The 22,661-nt window shown below is 41.8% G+C and overlaps 1 protein-coding gene across 3 annotated transcripts in view; it reads left to right on the forward strand.

The window, feature by feature from the left end:
* bcl11aa (BCL11 transcription factor A a) overlaps positions 1-16,786 on the forward strand; it is a 55,532-nt gene extending 38,746 nt beyond the window's left edge. For all 3 annotated transcript variants that reach the window (XM_030441828.1, XM_030441829.1, XM_030441827.1), the window contains exon 3: positions 10,890-16,786. In XM_030441828.1, the coding sequence (XP_030297688.1) occupies positions 10,890-13,135 (2,246 nt within the window). In that variant the 3' untranslated portion in view covers positions 13,136-16,786. The remainder of the gene's footprint in view (positions 1-10,889) is intronic.
* Positions 16,787-22,661: the final 5,875 nt, after the last annotated feature.

Here is a 22,661-nt window from a genome sequence, read left to right on the forward strand (position 1 = left end):
TCAAACGGTTCAAATGAAGTCGTTTCATTTCAGATGACATGTATTGAGCACTTTGCTGATTCACTTCATTTTCTGATTTCAGCACAGTGTTTTGTCGTCACTGACTATATTTAGTTTCAAAGAAAAGTCTGAACTCAGCATCCACTTTCCTGTTGCTTTCAGGCACTCAGGTTTTCATTGCATGAAGACTAAGTGATCAAGAATGAACTCTCAAACTCAACTGACTGATCGTCTTCGACGTGACTGGTCACAGCGCTGGGATGTAACGAAGCTTCTTCAGAATTGCTTCAGTTCATTTTTACGGTTGGTTCGAACAGTTCGATCGAATACTTCCAGTCTGAAACACTGTCATGATAGTGCATGTGGGTTCAGTCTTTTAACACCCTATCCTATCTTCCAATGTTAAAGAAAGCAAGATAAAATTCCTGGATCCGCCCAGTTCTGCACCAAAGGTTAATGTGGTCTTTTCAGGGCTGGGATCCATCCTCCAAGTTTTGTAGTAATCTGATCTTTAGTTTTTGTGTGATCTTGCTGACAAACCGACCAACCAACCAAAAACATAACCTCCTTGGTGAAGCTAATAATACAACATGACTTTGGAGGGTGTGTGTCGCTTTGGTTACTGAGAGATGATCCGGAGATGTCAGTTTGAGTGATGGATCCACAAGTCTGCAGGCTTATCTGACAACAAAACATCCACGTCACATAGTAGTCTACACAGCATCAGTGCCTGCCAGCGCGTTACCACATGACTTTACTCAGTTCCTCAGCAGAAGTTGATCCAGGACCAAACTTTTTCCAGACAACTTTGTGTTTCCATGCCACATCTCTTGAAATGAATGAAGGGGTAGCATTGTTGTCTGATGATTGAAGCTTTATGATATGTTTAACTTCTGCACATCTGCTGACCAGTGACGTTTGACTGCCTCCGCATGTATTCTTTGTATTAAATTCCGAGTTTGTCATCACGGGGAACACCTGGACAATTGTTTTTTATGAACCTAAAGCAAAGGATGGAGCATGGTACCAAGTAAACTATTACTCTCAAAAGGATGTAATCAATCAAACTGATGCATGAGGCCTGCAATTAAGGTGACGTCAAAAACAACCTTAAATGACAGCATAAAATGTGGTTAAGGGTCACCAATCTGCAACAGATTAGGAGTTGAAAGAATGTTTCTGCATACTGGGGTTTCAAGTAGAAGTCCACAAGCTGAGTCATTCAGTATTGTGTGTTTGTGTGTGTGTGTGTGTGTGTGTGTGTGTGCGTGTGTGTGTCTGTGTGTCAGGACCAAGTTTCCTCTTTGAGACCCCATTCTCTCTCTCTCTCTCTCTCTCTGCCTGTCTGTCTCTCTCTCTGCTCACATAAGTGTTGTAATTTGGATGCTCTGTAATTTCACTATGGTGGTTTAGGGTTAAGTGGAGGCTGTTCCTGCCATCATGAGTACCGGTCTTCCAAACGGACACACACACACTCGCCTATACACACACACACACGCGCATGCACACACACTTGATCATTGCTACAGTGCGCTTGGATGCTTCTACAAAGCCCGGTCCATTTAATTACATTTATAAACACAGTTTAAGGGCCCTGGCTGTGTCATTAGAGCAGACTTTACGAGATACATTACTGTGTGTGTGTGTGAGTGTGAGAGAGGGAGTGTGTGTGTGTGTGTGTGTGTGAGTGTGAGAGAGGGAGTGTGTGACAAAGAGAAAGAAAAGGAAACTTTGTCACATGGCAGCTATAATGGGTGGTTGGATGGACACAGGCATTGACACACACATACAAAAACACACACACACACACACACACACACACACACACACACACACACACACACACGAGTAGATTACTGGTGAGAGAGTTGCAGATAGCACAGTCTGTAGCCCAGCAGGGGTTCCAAACACAGAGACAGAAGGTATTGATATATCCTACACACACACACACACACACACACACACACACACACACACACACACACACACACACACACAGTCAGGGACAGACGGTATTGATATTTTTTGCTCATCAGCCGAGAGTGTGTGTTGCTGTTTGGAGGGACCACACAGATACACACATTCTAATGCACATACATGCACACAGCATGCAATCAGACAGGCTCAATAATCCATTGTTGTTTTTGGTAATTCAAATTTGTTCATAGTTCTTTCTTCCATTAAAACACCAGATCATTATTGTCAGGCCTGGAGGTTTAATCTTTGCAAAAAAGTTGTTTAGAGCTATTCTGAGTTGAGCTGAAATGAGTTTTACCAGTGGCGGCATTTTTTTCTTTTGCTTTTCACCTTGATGGTCAATATCTGTAAAACTGACAACTTTAAAGTTGATCACAGTAAACTGCTTCCTTTTTAAGATGAAAAGGTGTTTTTCATTCTCCCAAAGTTTGACTCTTTGCTTTGAAGAACTTTATTTTGCTGCAAAGAATAACTAACACCTTCAGTCAGTAGTGAGTACGCTCGCATGTGTGGTCGTATTCCGGTGAGGATCAAGAATTTTGAACAACCTGTTTATTCATTTAATCTTTGTCTAGTTGTAGAAACTTAGATAAGTCATTACCCTGCTTTTGATCGTTCCAAACATCCCTGATGGATTATTTGATGCATAATCTGGCATGTAAAAGGAACACTTTATTAATGCAGGAACAAAGTTGATGATGATAATAAACCATATATATATTTATATATATAATCCACATGCTAAAGTGATTTAGATGATGAATTCTGTCATTATCTGTCATTCCTTTTTTCATTTTTTTCATCTTTCATTATCTTTCATCAAGATGAGTGATAAGATGAAGACGTCAAATCTGACACGGTGGTAAATGGAGCCACGTCAAACGACGTTAAGAAGTTAAGCAGGATATTCCAAAAACAAGATAACAGGGATATGAGCAAACATGAAACAGTGACAAAGAGTTGGCTGGGCTGTGTATAATAACAAACCTGTATTATTACAAGCTTGCAGGGAGATAAAAACACGGGAATCCTCTGTGACCCATGTAACCATCATCTTTAAGCACATCTTAAAGACAGCGCTGAACCTTAAGGGATCAGTACTCTTGAGAAAGAACTATAGATGGTGAGAGGAGTCCGGGTGAAAAGCCCTCTGTCACAGACTTGCTGCGTTTTGTACATTACCTTCCTGATCTCTCTGTTTTTGAGCATCTTTGTAGCCTTGAAGCAGTGATTCTCATAATTTGGGATATGGGTGCACACTTTCAAGACAGTCCCTCCTTGAAAGCATTCTTCGAGTTACATTTGGTTATGGATGTGAAAAGTCAGACTGTAGATTGTCAAAAGCAGCTCCCAACGCCTTTACTGAAAAGGATGTCCAAACACTGTTCCCCTTATAATACCATCTAATAACATCGCCAACTGATTCCTGGAACAACTAGGACCAACGGACGAAACACTGGAATTAGTGGGATGCAGAAATGCAACCTCTTCCTATCGGCAGGAATTCAGATCCCCTACTCCTTATTCATCCGTTGCAATGTTATGTCTGCAGTTTGTCCACCCTTTTGCTATCATACAACCATTCTTTGCATCGGCGTACTCTTTTTGTAACTGCAATATCTGACGAAGTTGCTTTGATCTTGCCGATGACTTGCAGCCAGTAATAGAGGCTGATTTCCTTCCAAGCAGAGCTCTGCCTTTTTTGAGCAATTGCAGTCATGTTGTTATGTGACTGTGTCGCTCCCTTCAGCGAGTGGACAGGACACCAGCTGCCGCTGTTTGCATTCCAATTGTTTGCTGTCCAGTTAGCAAGAAAGCTTGAGCATAGAGGGGAGAATAATTGGGGGAGAGCAGAGAAGTGCAGCTTCTTTTCTGGACCACACTGGAAGTAGTTGGAGAATTTATCCCAGTACACTGGTGTGCCAGCTTTTGATGCCAAAATAGCACTTACAGGAATTTTGTGACAATTTAATAGGATGCCACTAAAGTACGCAACACTGTTCTTAGTTGTGTTGGTATCCCTGTATTTCATAACAGTCTTGTTTTTGAACGTGACCACCATGCATTTTTGAGTTTAACCAACAGGGTTTTAAAAAACGGTTTCATGTACAGTATATGCCCAAGGGTCATTGAATTTCCCCCAGCTCAAACAAGAACATGCAGTTCTGAAATTAAAGAGCCATAATTAGGGCGCCGAGATTTTCACATGACAACAATGATATGGTTTAGTGCTTTCGGGCAGTAAAGCTGACTGTCGGGATCAAAGCAGAAAGCCACAACTGATGCACTTGAGTGGGTGACGATGGAGGGAGGATGGCAGGGAGAAAGGCTTGGTTATGACAGTGGAGTCGATAATGTCCTGCAGAACCCTTTGGAAAATCATTTTCACTGGTATGGTTTGTTCCCAGAGGCATGACAGAGGGTTTTTTTTATATTTAAGAAGGGCAGTGTATCAGTTACAGCACAAATGTATGATCAGAGTCATGAGATATGGGTATCTGAGTGTTGATTCCTTGTCACTGAAAGTACATATGGATGATAAAAAAGAGAGAACGGGGAGAGTGAAACAGAGTGAACTGAATTCATTTTCACACCATGATCACATTCATTATATAGCTTCACCTATTTTTCCGAGCATAATTACTGTCAAATGTGCCCACATGACACGCTGTGAAGTCCGGTTAATTTGCCTTCAATTAAAAGGGACATTACGACCATTTAAGTGAGATTTAATTTCAATTTTGACCAGGCGAGTAAAGAAAAAACATGCAATTTAACTGCCTTAAGCGCTTTGTATAACACAGTAAAATTAACACTGCCAGTTCAAATGTGATTATGATATTGTAGTCCATATAGTCTGATTCCTGTTAAATTGTCTTATTCTTAAGGGATATTTAAAACCATCTGTGAGACTAAATGTTGCCAAATATATGGTTCTGCATTTAAGGATACTTTAACTTTCTTTTGGCTGAATTTCAGTTTGATTTCGTGGCAATACTGTGCTTGTGGTCTGGTTTGTTTTCGCTTACCTGGTTCTGTCGCCACAAACACATTTGGAAATTGTCCCGACGTCTTGTTGAATATCTTGTTGATATCCCGTGGTTTCACGCTTCAAATGTTGAAATGCCATCCTGAACAGTGGTCTCTGGCTTGGCAGCCATCTCATCCATGTCGTGTCATGTATGTCAGTTCAAATCCATTTAAAGTAAATATGAAATGGCACAGATTATAGAAACTTTATTATGATACGAATAAGAATGTTGACCCCAAAGTTGGCCAAGATTATGTTTCCTAAACGTGTAAGATTTTTGTAACATACACTTATTTGATTAATGTGACAAAAATGAAACAAAATGCCTTCTGACATTTTAACAGAAAGCTAAAATTCTAGTGAAATGTCCAGGTACACCTTTCAGGTAAAAAAGCAGGAGGTGATCAAGGGTGAGCGGCGATGCCCAGATGTAAATATAAGCAGCAGATCCTGAAAGCCTGAGGCTCGGATAGAAATCCCAAATTGTATTAAGGGACATTGTCCCTCACTCCCAGTATGCGTACCTAATCCTGTTTCAGCGATGTTCCATTACCTCAATTACTATCGTCTCACCCAGAGGTGGACCCAGCCAAGGACACCACCGGAGAGCCAACGATGGGTGGAAAGAGAGGGGGAGAGGATGGAGGAGAGGTAGGGAGGGAGGGGTGTAAAGGAGACAGTACTGTATTGTACAAAGAAAAAAGCATGGAAGAGGAGACATGAGAAAGAGGAAGAGAGAGAGAGGGGATGGAGAGATTGAGGGGGATAAAGCTGTAGAGAGAAATTATCAAAAGGGATCAACAATAAAAGGAGAACAAATTGAGAATGCAGAGATGGATTAAAATTCATATAAGGCCAGTAAGATAGTGGTCGGTCTGTTCTAGCTGGTAGCCAAGACCTGGCATCCATTTTTGTTTCCCAGCTGGTCAGAGAGGGATGTAATGGTGGCAGTCCAGCTAATTTACAGGACAGAATGACTGGCTGAAGAACAGACAGTCACACAGGCTGACGTTCTGAGGTGAACTCGTCACAGAGAATTTCTATAATGTAAATGTGTCACTGCCAACTTGAGTGTGCACTCTTAAGTGTCCCATACAGTACTATAAACAGGCCTGATACACAGCAGATGCACACGCAGTGCTGTGTATACCACATTAACTGTCTCTGTTCTGAACGTACACACTAGAGATCAAAATGACGGCTTTTTTCGAATGTGCCTTTTTTTTACGTGCAGCATTCTCAGATGCAATGTGCTGATGCTTATTGACACAAGCAGACATTTGTGGACCCTTGTGGACAGTCAGCCTCCAGTGCTTCCATCGTAGAAGAAAACTCTTTCAGCCTATGCAAAGAAGTGGGGATTGTTGAAACTTTCTGTCACTTTTTCACAATATGTTTCACTGTGACGTGAACTTTGTACAACACAGTCCACACAAGCTTTACAACTTTTTAAATAATTTAATAATTTCAAGGTGAAATTGTTTAGCAAAAAAAAAAAAAAAAAAGTTCAGTTTTGGGTAATGGCAAGAAAGACTCAGATAGAAACCTCAGTGCGCATTTGGATATTGATATAATGTTTTCAGAATTGCGGCTCTATATTTCCGCTTTTTTGGCCCCGAACAAATCCCCTTTTCTGGATGTGCGGTATGTCTCGTCAGTTTGGTGCACTGGTTTTATTCAGCTCCTTTGACAGCCATTGGATCAGAGTGCTACACTTCCCTTTGAGAGGGATAGATAGAGCTAGGGGAAGCTGCTGCATGCACACGCGCATACACACACACAGAGTTACACAAGTGCACACACACACACACACACACACACACACACACACACACACACACACACAAAGGAGTCGTGAAACATGAGCCAAGCTGCCTCACTGCCTCCCTCTCCCATCTAGCACCACATAAGTGTCCAGGCAATGCCCTTGGCTTAATAGGGCTTAATGCCTGTGCTTGTCACTGTAGCATGGCTGGTATTGAGTGTTAGGACATTTCTGAAATGTGCGTGTGTGTTCTCTGGAGTCTCACTAGTGGCTGTATGGCTTTGACATTTACCCCAGGTAAAGAACCGGATGCTATTATTTACCCCCTCCCTCCTCCCCCTTCTCTCCTTCAACATTCCTGCTTCGGACTTAAAAGTTGAGGCAGGTATTTGTCACCTCTCTCTAAACTTAAACCAGAGGCTTTATTCTCCCATCTCATCCCTTTCTTTCCCCCTCTCTGACTCTATCTATCTTCATCTCCTGGTCTCCATTCTGCTTTCTCTCTTCATTTTTCTACCTCCCAGTGGTGGAGAGTTTGCCTAATGAAGTGGCTGATGGGAGTATATTACAGAGAGACAGAGTGGAGCGGTCGCCTACTCTAAAATCCATTAACCTTACAGTTTCAATCAGCGCGCAGACAAGTCTGAGCTACGAGTCAAAGAGGAGCGTGTTAGCTTTAGAGTTACACTATTGTGCCTCGCACTTGTTTTCCTCAATATTTTGCTCACATCTTTGTCTGGAAGCGCAAATCATTTTTACTTGTTTTATCATCATGCTGTTCCACAGCTGTTTTTTTCTTTTTCTTTTTCAGTTAAAGCAGATGCAGGTGAATTTGAAGCACACATATCCGGGCAGTCTTCTTCCTTTTATAATACATACTTTTTAAATTCATGATTAATGATCGAATCCCTTTGACATTTAGGATTTTTTTCAAAAAAGCATAAAATTACCAAGTAATATCAGAGTTGAATATTAAAAATATATATATATATGATGTGTACCAGAAATATGTTATTTATCTGCTTCCCTATGTTGTTGATAACCTTGTGTTCATCAGATTTTCTTTGTGACCCCTTGTAGAGGTCCTGGCCCCAATTTGGGAACTATTTAATAAAACCATGTGCACCATTCAAGGGAGACAGGGCTCCTGAAAGGCTCCAATATTTTTAATTTTTAGAGAAAAATGTTATTTAGTAAACAACAATATTAATATAATTAATCTGGGCTTCTTCTGCTGTTAGTTAACTATTAACCCCAGATTAATTCCTACTAAGGGGAATCTTTTAGGGTGCTTACAAAACCAACTTACATTTGGTGGCTGCCACAATTTCCAGATCATCATTTTGACTTTTTGAAGAGATGCTGATTATTTTGCAACACACACACATACACGAAAATCTTTTATGAAAATCTAAATTAACATGTGCTATTTTTCCATCTTCACATTGACCCGTCTAAATTGTGTGTATAAGACTGTCATTATCAGACTGTCACCTTAGTGAGAGAGACATTTTTCATAATCAAAAATACAGAGGTAGAACTCGCAGCACTGGTCAGGATAAACTGGCTGCCAGATCGACCAAGGGGGGAGAAAGTGCAGTGTTATTGTGGGCACTGTGTCCAGGATTAGAGAGGGGAAAAAAGATGAATAAATAAATAAAGCCTCCCCAGTCCTGATAATGCAAATGATATTCACAGGTTAGATCCTATGCAGGTGGCTACAATTAGTGGTAATTTGTGCCGATTTTAATGATCCATAATTTAGCTGCCTTCCCAAACTGTTGGTCATGTGGGATGAGTGTGTGTGTGTACAGAAGAAGAGATGGGGAGGAAGAGGGATGGTCAATAAGCGGAGGAAGGACATAAAAAGAAGGGGAAGAATGTTCCTCCACACACTGACACTGGACCCTGTCCGCACACAGGCACAACACTCTAGTCTTTCACATTTCAGCGTTATAAATGTGTGGTTATGTATGTTGTGAAGTTAGCCTTGTAGTGTGTGGAAAATGACATCTCTTTTAAAATACACACACTCCCACGAGCACCCGTACACAAAATGTTCCCCTCACAGATATGTGTTGAATATGTTTTTTTTCACTGCAACCTCTTTGACTCGCTCTTTCTGGCTATTAGAACCAAATTGCAACGTGTGGATGTATAAAAGCTTCCCTGTAAACCATGACATCCTTTTAGCTTCACTACTAATTTGTCATATTCATTCTGCCGGTAATTAGCAGGTTATACATCCCAATCTGTGTCTATTTTTACAAACCACTTTACCTGTTTACATGTTAATGGGATGTTTTGGGATTTATTGTCCGGACACGTTATGGCAAAATAGCTTTTTACCAAAAAGTCATTGGAGATAATTAGCATCAGTGTTACGACCCCCAGAGTGACACCTGTTTATTTATTCTGGTTTTGCAACAATATTACAGCATGTTTCAGTTTATTATGCGTGGCACCTTTTGACATTTTTGGATGTTGTTTATAACAGTTGTGGTTGCTATCCCACAAATAAGTGTATTTCTGCCCACACCTAAAAACGTAACCTTGCATTGTCACAAACTGTGTCAGCTTTAACTAGAATTTGAAATGTGGTAGTAAAATAAATCTAACTATAGTTTGCTACAAACTTGATTCATTTGGATATTTTTGAAACCAATTTTTGGAAGTCTGGGGTATAACAACAAGTGTCTATTCAAATTCCAGAGTTTTGCCTATGTATGGTAACCTTTATCCGTAGTTCATTTGCATTGTTGATGGCAATAGTCAAGAGTGTCGTCTAAATGCCTGGAGTGTGATATAAATGTCTAAACTTCGTGTTCGATTATGTGTGTATCCATTTGCGTATGAATCTCTGCTTCGTCAAATGCATCCACTTTGCACTGTGCTTGGTAGTGGAGGGCTCTGAATGGCAGCAATGGGGGTTCGTCTGTCATCTAATCTTGTAAACGAGCTGATGGCTGTCCGTTCGGTTCCCTAATGAGATTACACATACACTGCGGGTCCCACCACGGGTCATCATCGCCGAGGCCATTCAAAGGCAATTATTGTTTTAAATGTTCCTCTCATTGCCATCTCAAAGTGACTCTGCACACTTTACTGATGGAAGAGGCTTTGAGGCAGACTGAAAGAGTTTTTTCTTTGTTCAGTTTGAGCCTAAATGTTTTTACACTCCTACTGTTTTACTTTCCTCAGGCGGCTGGGGTGCTCTGTCTGTGTAAATGGGAAGTGTGTATGTGCATTTGAGTGTGGTGTGTTCAGAGTATGAACAGTACGAAAGAGAATATGGATATAAAATATATATGCATATAAAATACAGTGTAGACCAATAAACTTGCACAAATTTGATTTTTATAGTACTCAATGATAAGAGTATACCTTAAAGAAAGTAACTCATCAGTCTTAACCTTCTCTCAGTTGTGTTTTCAAAAACATTTGTGATTTGCCTGATTTATTAATGTATTTATGCTGTTGTACCGAGGAAGCAGTAACTTACAAGTCTAAAGGATTCTTCTGTGTTGCCTCTCCTGTGTGTGTGTGTATGTGTGTTTGTCAGCGGGCCTCTGTTTTGGTAGATCAGTGGGAAGTGGTAGTCCGCCGGGATAGCCCTGTTTCTTTGTTCTGCTGCTGACAATGGAGGACTCACAGTCAGTCTAAAGGGAGAAATTATGTCCCAGAGCAGTCTGGGAGAAGAACAAATACACACACACACACACACACACACACACACACACACTACTTCTCACATGCTACTCATGTGGGGCATGACCTCAATAAGAGCTACTGTTGTATTTGCAAAGCTCTCAACACCATGTGCCGACCACTTTTAAAAGCTATAAGAGTTAGGCCTAGGGTTCAAATAAAAAGATGGTTCAGCCAAGTTAAAACAGTTGTCCTTCATGGATTTCATTCTGGACACAGAATTGTTTATGTACAGCTGTTTAAATGTTTCCCAAGTAACAGTGAATGCTAATCAGACCCCTATATTGTCTGACGGATTCAGACATCAATGCCTAAGATTTAGTCTGGATATTGTTAATGGTGTTCAATAAATTTTTCAGTAAGAATTCTTCTAACCCTAACCCAATACTTTCTTCTCTGTCACAACAGGTAAGGAGGAGCCAACCACCTATACCTGCACTACATGTAAACAGTCATACGGCAGCGCCTGGTTCCTGCTGCAGCATGCCCAGAATACCCATGGCTTCCGTATCTACCTGGAAAGTGAACATGGCAGCCCTCTCACCCCACGAATGGGTGGGCCTTCCTCCCTTGGTGGGGGTGCAGACTGCCCTTCTCAGCCGCCTCTCCACGGCCTCCATCTGCCTCCTGATGCAAGCCCCTTCAACCTCCTCCGCATCCCTGGCTCAGGCTCAGGTGGAAGGGACAGTGTTGGAATAGTGGGAGGAATTGGTCCCGGTGGTGGTGTCGCTGGGGGCCATCATCAGCGTTTCCCTCCCACGCCACCCCTCTTCAGCCCCCCACCAAGGAACCACCTGGATCCCCACCACCTGAGCCCAGAAGAGCTGGCGCTGGCAGCCCACCATCCGAGTGCCTTTGACAGGGTGCTGCGCCTCAATCCTCCTCTGCCCCTGGACCCCCCTCCGACAATGGACTTCTCACGGCGGCTACGGGAGCTGGCGGGCAACACCTCAGGGTCCACTCCCCCACTATCCCCCAGCCGGCCAAGCCCCATGCAGCGCTTGCTCCAGCCATTCCAGACAGGAGGAGGAAGTGGAAGTGCAGGAGGTGCAGGGGGCAGCAAACCTCCATATCTTGCCACCCCACCACCTCTTCCAGGCTCCATGCAGTCACCTGTAGGTTCTCAGACCACTCCTACTACCCCTCTCCCCTCAGCGGGGGCCACCCCCTCCTCCACCACCCCCTTGAAATCAAAGTGTTGTGAGTTTTGTGGCAAGGCCTTCAAGTTTCAGAGTAATCTAATAGTACACCGGCGCAGCCACACAGGAGAGAAGCCGTACAAATGTAACCTGTGTGACCATGCTTGTACACAGGCTAGCAAACTGAAACGCCACATGAAGACACACATGCACAAATCCTCCTCGCCAAACACTGGCAAGTCAGAAGATGGGCTTTCAACAGCCTCCTCCCCTGAGCCTGGCACCAGTGAGCACATGACCAGTGCAAGCAACGCCCTTAAGTCAGTTGTGGCCAAGCTGAAAAGTGAGAATGACCGTATGCTACGTGAGAATGGGGAGGAGGAGGAAGAGGAAGAAGAGGAAGAGGAGGAGGAAGAGGAGGAGGAAGAAGAGGAGGAGGAGGAGGAAGAGGAAGTAGAGGAGGAAGAAGAGCAGAATGGAGAGAGGACAGCCAGAAGAAACAATAGCTATCATTTTGGTTTGAACCTTGAAGCGGCACGTCAGCATGAAAACAATGGTGGTATAGGAAGCCGACTAGGAGCAGTAGCTGATGAGGGGTCCATCCCCCGCTCTCTCCCTGAGGTGATGCAGGGGATGGGTCTGGCTGCCAGCATGCAGCACTTCAGTGAAGCCCTCAGCGCACACAAACGGAATGCCATGGCCCAGGAGAACCACCTGCACCACCACCTCAACCGAGACCATCACCACAATCGTGAGATGTGTGATGGAAACTCAGTGTTGGAAACAGAACGTGGGGAGGAGTGCTCTGTCTCGACAGTCAATGGGCGAGGAGCCTCCCCTAACGAATCTGCCTCTGTTGGCCTCTCTAAGAAACTGCTTCTGGGTAGCCCTAGTCCACTCAGTCCTTTCTCCAAACGCATCAAGCTGGAAAAGGAGTTTGACCTGCCCACTCCAACAATCCCTAACACGGAAAACGTCTACTCCCAATGGCTGGCTGGCTATGCCGCCTCCCGACAACTCAAGGACCCTTTTCTGAACTTTGGGGATTCCAGACAATCGCCCTTCGCCTCCTCGTCCGAGCATTCTTCAGAGAATGGTAGTCTGCGTTTCTCAACCCCTCCGGGGGAACTGGATGGTGGGATGTCAGGCCGTAGTGGCACAGGCAGTGGAGGCAGCACACCACACCTCGGTGGTCCGGGGCGGCCCGGCTCCAAGGAAAGCCGCAGGAGTGATACTTGTGAGTTTTGCGGCAAAGTTTTCAAGAACTGCAGTAACCTGACAGTGCACCGGCGCAGCCACACAGGGGAGAGACCATACAAGTGTGAGCTGTGCAATTATGCTTGTGCCCAGAGCTCCAAACTTACTCGCCACATGAAGACCCACGGTCAGGTCGGCAAAGACGTGTACAAGTGTGAAATTTGTCAGATGCCCTTCAGTGTCTACAGCACCTTGGAGAAACACATGAAAAAATGGCACAGTGACCGTCCTTTGAGTGCCGAAATAAAGTCAGAGTAGAAGGCCGAACTATGGGACCTTTTCCCCGCAGCTATGTCCGCCATTAGTCCCCTGTTTATTCCCAGCCCCCTGTAGATTTGCCCCAATCCTAACACTCAACTTTCGCCAGTCTGGCGAAGGCTTAAGACCATGTGCTCTGCACCAGCACACCCCGTTTCCATTACCCATTGAATGCATGATCTGTATCGGGGCAATACTCTTGCATTGACGCAAAACTTCGAGCCTTTCTCTTGTGCAATAATTTACATGTTGTGTACTATTTTCTTTTTTGAGTTTTCCTTTTCCATTTTTAAGAATTAGTCAGCATGCATAGTATGTTTTTGCTAATCAAAAAAAGAAAAGAACTTGTCCCTGGTTGGTTAGTTGTTGAGTAAATGTGTTGCTGTTTTTCTCTTGTTCTGTTTTTTCTTTTTATTCTTCAAAAAGAGAAAAGACAAGAAAGATATACCATGCTGCATACATTCTGTAACACATATCATGTACAGTTTTGTTTTGTAACATGGAACGTGAACAGTCTTTGATTTGACCCAATTCTTACAACCCTGGAAATGCACTTATCTTGATCTTTCTAAAAGATGCCATGTTCACACAGGGTTAAAAAAAAAAGAAGAAAAAAATTGCATTGGCTTGATGACTAAACTTAAAGTAACGATGGCCTTCAAATTTCTTTCAAAAAGACAAGGGTGTGCTAGAATTGAATTTGTACTATCATTTGGTAGAATAAGAAAGAGTGCCTTTGATATCTCAAGACTGCATTGGCCATAATCTTATCTGGTATAAGTTTGGGGTCACATTAGATAAAGCTAGAAGGTTTAAGCCACCCAGGAAAGGTCCTTGCATCAAGCACCTGACTGCTCAAAATAGACTGTGACAACTCGTGATGAAAGATCAGAGAGTTCTTGTTAATCATCATTTAGCTACCTATTACATGTTCAATAGGCTCTTCTCTTTAATATGTGGATTTCATGGCAAGCATGGTACAAGCAGTATTGTGTATATCTGAATTATTTGTAGTTTTTTTCTGGTAAGGAGGTACTTTTGAGATAAAGGTAATCTGTAATGTACAATCCTGAACTTGAGGGATACAGCGCATGGCTGAGAAGTGTCATGCATCTGCGTTAGCACAAAACTACAACGCTGCTTCGATATGTCAGTGTGTGGAACAATGCATAAAGTAATATATGAGCTCCAAGTAAGGCTTACTTTATTTGAGAGCATTGAAATAACTACAAGCTAGACAGACAGAAAGCTACACAGAACTCAAAGCTACGTATGTAATGCGGGGATCAGAGGCAATCTCTTTCATTTTACAGTTCTAATATCAAAAACAGGGTCATTAAATATGAATTGCAGAGGGAAAAGGAAGAAAGAATTGCAAAAAATACCTGTACTCCAAGGCTCTTAAAAAGAGTGAAATGCATTAATTTGAATCAGTATGCATAGGCTAATGCAGGGCACTTTTTTTGTTTTGTTTTCTGTTGCTTTTTAACCCAATAGAGTTTGTTTTTTTTAATTCAAGCTGTTCATAGTATAGCACTTGTCGCTGAGAGTAAGTACCGACGTTTTGCTTGCATTTTCCCACACTGATGCAATGTTGGTACATGTGTTGAGTCTAACAGCTAGATTGTTGTATAAAGGACATGAAGTGTACTGTTCAATTTTCCCAGTTTACAAATTTACGCTGAAGGGAAAACATTGTTGAAATGCTGTCAGATGACGAGGGTCCCATTGTTAAAAGCAGTTAAAGATGAGACACATAATCTGTTGCCAGCAACTCCAGCCTCATGAACCTTGACCTTTGTACCCTTGCCGTCCCACCTTTGACCATTTGTCAATTTGTTACCCCGAGAAACCCCCAGCGCTTTGCCTGGGTGAGAAATTCATCCTGTCGGCAAGGTCTGTAAATTAAAAGGTTTGATGTGAGTTACATAAGTAAACACAGCTCCTGAATGGTCACAAAATGGATTGCAGCTTCCATTGACCACTGCAGCACCAAACATCCACATTTACAAGGAGCTATGCTGTAACATTATTGTCATTGATGCCTGAATAATCTATAGACCTTGCTGCCTCGACAACCGACACTCAAATCTTGTTGCTCACACTGCAAGAACCAGTTTTTGTATAAATCTTCCTTTCATTATAGATATGAAAATAAACTTTTTTGTTTTGTTTTGTTTTTTTTTGCAAATAACACTCCACTATCTCGAAGGGGAAACTGTATTTAAGTTTTATTGTTGTTTCTCTTTTCCTCAGCGTCTTGGTGGTGTTCAAGACTCCGATCACAGTATATATGAAATGATAAAAAAAAGACGAAAAAAAAAACAAACAAAAAAAATTTCTGTGATGGTTTTGTATTTCTTTCTTTTTTTTTGCCTTGGCTCTTCACAGCTCTTCAGGTTGAAATACAATTTGCATTGGGGAAAGGATTAAGATTATATATGAATATATAATAAAGAACTTAAAATATAGGAAAATGCACACTCATGTCGATTCCTATGCTTAAACACATTTATGGTCTACTTTTTCTGTATTTCTAGAATTGTATTTGAATTCAATGTTCACTTAGAGTAGGCACTATAGTATTTATATTGAGGCTCGTATTTTTAACTGTTGCTTGTTCTCTCTAAAGGTATTTACCATACCTTTTTTTGGTAGTGGAAAAAAATCCCAAGCTGCCACGGTATATTTTTTTAATTTGGCAGGATAATATAGTGCGAATTATTTGTATGTTTAAAGAAATAAAAGGAAAAACCCCATAAAAAAGCAGCTAAAGTATGTGGCATTGGGAGGCGTCACAGGCCATCGGATGGCCGCCGCTCTGTTTCCTGTCCACAGAGATGGTTGTACATATCTTCTTTGTTTTTTTGGTTCGGACCTCCTTCCCCCCTGCTGCCATTCTTGTATGCAGTAATGCAAGCTGACGTCGGCCTGTTCTGTTGTGTGCTTCTGTCTCTCTCACCCCTCCCACCTGACTACATTCCAACATCAAGAAGAGAGGAAAAAAAAGAAAAAAAAAAAACTTCATATGCAGTACATGGATTACGAAAAAAAAAGCGTCAAAATAAATACATTTAAAAAAGAAATTAAATGTTTTGCAGTTTTTTTTCATTGCCAAATACTAAATGGTGCTTTATATTTAGATTGGGTATACTTTCATATGCAAAGCATATTTAAAAATGACCCGGGGGATGTGGAGAAGCCTGCTTGAGTTGAGACTTTTTTGTAAATGGCAATGCGGAATATTTTGTTATCAGCCTTTTCTATTCCTATTCTGAGAGCTGTTTGTTGTAACTTGAACTTGAACTTTATCTTTTACTATGGGAGTTACTATTTATTATTACCTATATGCTCTGTTCAAAACAGAGACATGGAATGGATTCTTATTTTTGGTTTCTTTTTATTTTGTTTTTTATTTTTGGTTATAATATAATTTTTGATTTTTGTTTTTTCTTTTGTAATGGTGGCCGATGGTCATTGGACAAACCGAGCTCTTTAATTTCTGTTGTACTTGTTTGGGGTCTCTGTTCAGTTGTATTGGGAAAACCACTGTCTGTGTTTTCTGGCAGATGTCTGCATAATCCTGTTCACACACCCATTTTGTCCCTTTATCGAAAAACAATTAATAAAAAAAATGAAAGTATAATGGCACTTGTCGCTTATCTCCACTCTGTGTGTGTCAAGTTGACTCAAGAGTGTGTGTGTGCATGGATGTGTGTATGTGTAGTTAACTCCCATCCTGGAGCCCATTGGTGTCTTTAACCTGCACAGCTGTCGATGTCACCTTTTTATAATTATCATTACTTCTTCTTTCTTTTATCTAAATATATTGTCTATGAAAATATGTATATCTCTCATAAACCACTTCAAATGGAAGAGTTCTCACAAATCAGCATGTGCATACATGTAGTTCAGAGAGCATATTTCCCCCCCTAAGTGCTTTCTCTAACGAGGCCTCAGTGTCTCGCACTGTTGCTTGAACCCAATGAACTCAGACCTCCACCCCCAACCCCACCCTAGCCTTTGGCCCTGTACTATATGTACATTATGACCTGTACATATGCGTGTGTGTGTGTGTATGAGCTCTTATTGTCTTGCCCATGAGGAGCGGGAGGGCTCAAGTCCATGCAAACGTCTTAAACACCCTGACACCTGTGTGTCTGCAGTATCATCCTACCTGTTGATCCAGACATCTCAGCTGGTTTCAGTGTATGCCTGTTTGTGTGTGTGTGTGTGTGTGTGTAGGCGTGTGTGCGTGCATCACACCATTTTGTACTTAGTTTACATGCTATCTCAGGGCACATATGTGCACTAGGCATGTCACTCCTCAAAGTACAGTACAGTATCTGTTGCTGATAATAGCCCTGAAAAGTTCCCTATGTGCCTTTCAGTCTCACACACAGACACAGACACACAGACACAGACACACACACACACTCTCTCACACACACACACACACACACACACACACACACACACACACACACACACACACACACCACAGAGTATATGGACATATATGCTGCTTCTCTCACAGAATGTACTTAAGTAAATATCATTATGTCCCTCTGTTTGCTCGGTAGTCACAAAGCCTCATAAAGCTGTCAAGATCAATCAGCACCACGTCTTCCAGCCACTGCGCCCTTCTGTTCAGCTCTCTCACGCACTCTTAAGTCCTTTCAGAAAGCATCAGTACACCTGCCATGGGGCCAAATTATAAGACAGTATGTAGATGTAATTGAGGACATAAAGAATGTGAAGTAACAACACTTGGATTGAGATTAGAAAAACAGTACACAAAGATCTAAAAATCAAATATGTTATCTCAGATTCCCAAATGAAAATGATGCATGGTTGTTTTTCACCGTTTTGACATGGTATTTTTAACTGTCATGCCCCCCCCCAAAAAAACGAAAAATAAACCCCCTGCACCTCACCTTGAGTATTTTGTTCATGCTGGACTCGTTTCCAGTCACAGCTGATCCAAACTGATGCAAACTGAAGTGAAATATTATAGCATATACACCATATTATAGCAATACAACAAAAGAAACGAGTGTGCTGAGTTTTCAGAAAGCAGAGCTATTTTGCTGTAAAACATATTGAAATTACCTTACCAATTTGAATTTGGGCTTTGTGTAAGGAGGCACAGTGCAGCAGTATTATGTAGCAACAGAAATATAATACAATGAATGTCAGATTCGGACTCTTTGTCAGGAGCTCAGAAGTGAACTTGACTTTTCAAAGAAAAAGGCTAAAAAGAAAGGTTAAATGTGCGCTCTAGTTACCCTCTCCCAACAACTTAAAGGTCCCGAATTGTAGAAAAATGAAATATCCATGTCTTTTTCGATCATAAAGTAGGTCTGGGTGCTACATAACAGCTGTGGAAGCAATAAAATGCTCAATCCACAGAGAAACTCACACAGCCTGAATTCAGAAACTGTTTAGACAGGCACTAAAATGAAGCGTTCAGACAGACAATGTATAAAGGTGCAGGTGTACATTATGTGTTTTTTTTTAACATTAAAGCATGTAAATATGTTCAGGTAGACACCACAAACAAAAGTACCTGGAAATGAGCATATTATAGGACCTTTAAGCCACTGGGCCTGCGTCTGGTAGCTCTCTTTGGTAATAATCCATCCATGTGGGGACAAAAACATAAGCTATATGTGCTTCAACCTTCAACAATACCTTCAAAAATAGAGCCACTCTTTGTTAGCTTGTGGCAAGCGGCCAATAACAAGAAGTGCACGAGAACATTTTACAAACCTTCAAAGCTTTGTTTTGCTATGAATGCACATTCTCATGCAGGTGCATGAAACAGCACATTACACAACTTTCGATGCGCTACTACCGAGGAGCAGGTTTGTATCCCTGTGGAGAGGCCAATGGGCGACTGCCAGACGTGAATTTGATGCACGTTTGAATTTAAAGCTAAAATTTAAAAAGAGCACAGAACTCACATCTCCCTGGAAGAAATAAAGGCTACAAAAAGATCACAAAGAACATGTATAATCCGAATTCAAAGCAATGACTCTTTGTTTCAAGCGACTGCCAAGCTACCTTGATGCCCCAAGAGCTGCTGACTTTGAGGAGCTTCAGTGTTGCGAGAGGTTCAAGTGTGTTTGACATGGGAGGACCGCGGGACTTTATTTCCCACCCCAGGACCCACAAGTGGCAGCAGTTTCCTCTTTACTCCCTGTTAAACAATGTGACCAGCCACCAGCAGCACCGCCCGGGCAAATAAAACAAATCAGCACCATATTTTTTTCACTTCCTCTCCTCTCACTCTCTCTTTCTTGCCTCCTCCCTCTCTCTCTCTTTCTGTGATAAATTCATTGTGTTATAAACTCCTGAAGCATTCAGGCCCTTCTCTGCTTTACTGTGGCTCTCCTGTGCTGGTTTATGTGAAAAGCATAATGCATTTGTCACCGTTATAAAATCTATACAACCATGACCTGGAGTCCGCCATAAACTCCCATAGATTTGTCTTTGGCCTGCAGGGTTTTAACAATAAAAGATTCTCCAGAAGAAAAGTGTGTTTTCACACCGCTTTTGTCACCGTATGGCCTTGACGCAACACTGTTCCAATGGAATCTAGATAAAGGAAAGGAATGTATGTGTGTGCGAGCCTGTGTGTTTTGTCTGCCTTTCTTCCTTCTTAGTGTACTTTGGTATCTGTGTACATACTGTGCAATGCCAGAGAAGTGCATTCTGTCTTGGCCAGCCTCCGTCCACCATACAGAGGAGTAGCTGCCTCTATATATATTGAGTGGTTTGATATGCGCTGACCATGGCGATCTATAGGAACGGGCTGCAAAGTAAATGCCTCTTCTTATAATGGACAATCATTGAACGTTACTTAGCACGTTATAATGGCCACAAGGCCAGTCAAGGATGTAAAAAAAAAAATCAGTCAAAGCTAGTGAAGGAATAATGCATGGACGTTGACTGCCTTTGACCGCAACACACTTAATGCCCCCTGCGTGGGAGTTGCAGTGTAAGACGCTGACTTAAGAACCACAGGCTGAAACTCTGTGCAATCACTCGAGGTGAAAGAAAAGTTTATATCTGACCTGGTATTAATTCATGGTGGCAAGGCCATTCAGCTTGAATAAGCTTGATGTTCATTATACTAAGAAGGGCTACAATACTGGCAAAAATATGATTAGTTGAAAAAACATGTAAGAAACACATGAATAACAAAAAATAAATCTGCAGAGCTCCTGCAGTGATGCTTCTTGTTAGCTTAAGTCATTCTTTATACTCCAAAGGGAGTCCTGCGGGCCAAGTTTGCCTGCCATAACATTTGAAAAAGCTTTCTTAAAGTTTGAAAAAAAAAAAAAAAATAGTATAAAGCCTTTTGTGGCTCCAGAGGAAACTGCTTGTAATCTGAGAAATTCCCTCCAGTGATGTCACTGGAGGAATTGAGTGGGTAAGTTGCATTGTGGGTAGTGTGGGCAACAGGTTTTGAAAAAACAGTCTAGCCATGTACTCCTCTAACAAAGAGGAGTCATTGTAGACAATTTTAGTTCTACACATTCTTCCACCTTATCAAAATCTAATACCTACATTACCCAAAATGCAACTCCTGCTCTTGGCCATGATTTTTCTTGGAGATGCCAACAGTAACCACAGTAATAGCTGAGAACTACAGCTGACACCACCGCTATACAATACAATTATGAGACAAATCCCAAACAAGTTTATGTAAAGCTGACTGAAAACTTTATTTTGAGGTAAAACCAAACTATATCTGCAGAAAACTATGGTAGATCAAAGTTGAACATATAAACTGTGATGGATTCGGTAACAACATTACCATTTGCCTTTGTTTTCCCTTCCGAAAAAATCTTGCTAACTTAGCATTCATTTACAAAAACCACGTTGTTTCATTTAATGATTAGACTTGGGAATTGAGGGGCCTTAACTAAGGACCTAACCTGAGACTTGCTTGAGACTTGGACCAAATAAACTGAGTCACGTGTCTTCATTACCGTTAAACTACCAGATTCCAATGCTGTCACGAAGCGGTGGACAAACAAAACCAGGCCATAGGTGTGACAGACATCTTAATCTTACATGTGCCTCTGTCACAAACCTATAGCAGGAAAAGCTCCACTGTTAAAACACTGGAGACAGGGAGTTCAGCAAGTCGAGCTATGACTCTGGGCTTTGTTCTGATATAAGTATGATTTTAATGGGAGAGGTTGGTTAGCTTTAAAACTGTTTGCAGTGTATTTAGCATTTTCTGTGGGTGCACGTTACAGTTGGAAGTTGTGGCCAGTATGTCTGGAGGTAACAGGTCAGAGTTCGTCTGGAAATTTCTCCATCTAATATCTGACCTTGCTGATGTTACATTATGGTGTTGCCAACTAAACTGTTTAGACTACTGCAAGAACACAGAGCGAAAAAAAAAAAAAAAAAAAAAAAACTGTGTCAAGAAGTTATTTCATCTCGTGTTGAGCCTTAAATTAATTTTCCTCCTGCCAGTGCTTTGACTGTCTCTCTGTTGTGGTTGTTTCTTAAAATGAAAAGGTTTCAAAAAAGTTACATTTCTCACTTCTTTCAGAAAAAAACACGTAATCAAGGAACCAGTGCTGGTTAAATCAGAATCAAGAATAGCAGTCACACACCCCCCACCCCACATGCACACACAGGCTCACAAAGTTAAGCTGAGGCAGAAGAGGTCAAAGTCTATTGATAGACCATCAGTGCTGGAATGCAAGATGTAGAAAAGGCAAATCAAACAGCGACGGCGGGCGTGGCGATTTTGCGTCAACGCGTCTGCGTGACACATGTTTGTCTTGTCTCCCCTTTTCCAGCTCTGCCATACTCATGTTGTGACATTTCTTAAAAAACTAAACATGTTGAGGGTTTTGTTGCTGGGAATGTCAGGGGGTTGAGGAAGAGGGGGGGGGAGGGGAGGGAAAGGGGAGTCTGCCCCTCTGCAGGGTCGTAAGGTCAGAGGGTAGGCTCAGAGCAAGAAAAGAAAGCGTCCTCCCTCCCTTTTCTTCTCTTTTCATTCCTTCAGCCGTGAACTCAGTCTGAAGTTCAAATTCATTGTCAAAGTGAATCTGAATGAATGAAAGAATGAATGAATGGGGGGAGGGGGCATGCTCATTTGACACCGTGTCTGTGTGGTGGTTAATAGATTAGCATTTTTCACAGTGTTATTTAAATCTTTGAACTTAACGTGCAATATTACTGGACAATCTCAAAGTAGGGTCCTTAATGTTAAGCTAATGTGCGTCACCCAGGTCTTAGATGCACCCAGTTGAAGCCGAGATTAAAAGTCTTGCAATGGAATCATCAGATAAATGTCAGAAAATAAGAATTACTTCAGCGCTGTGTCATTAACTTTAAAAGGATACATGATCTAACACCCCAAATCAATTTGCACATTGTGTTTATGACCTCCTTCTCCAATTCTAACAATTACCAGGCCAGCTTATAAACAGTTTATGATGTCTCATGAGTTGCACTTCAAGGACAGTGTTATCTACTGGTCATTCTGTTTTCA

This window comes from Sparus aurata, chromosome 15, assembly GCF_900880675.1.
Source record: "Sparus aurata chromosome 15, fSpaAur1.1, whole genome shotgun sequence".
Taxonomy (NCBI): domain Eukaryota; kingdom Metazoa; phylum Chordata; class Actinopteri; order Spariformes; family Sparidae; genus Sparus; species Sparus aurata.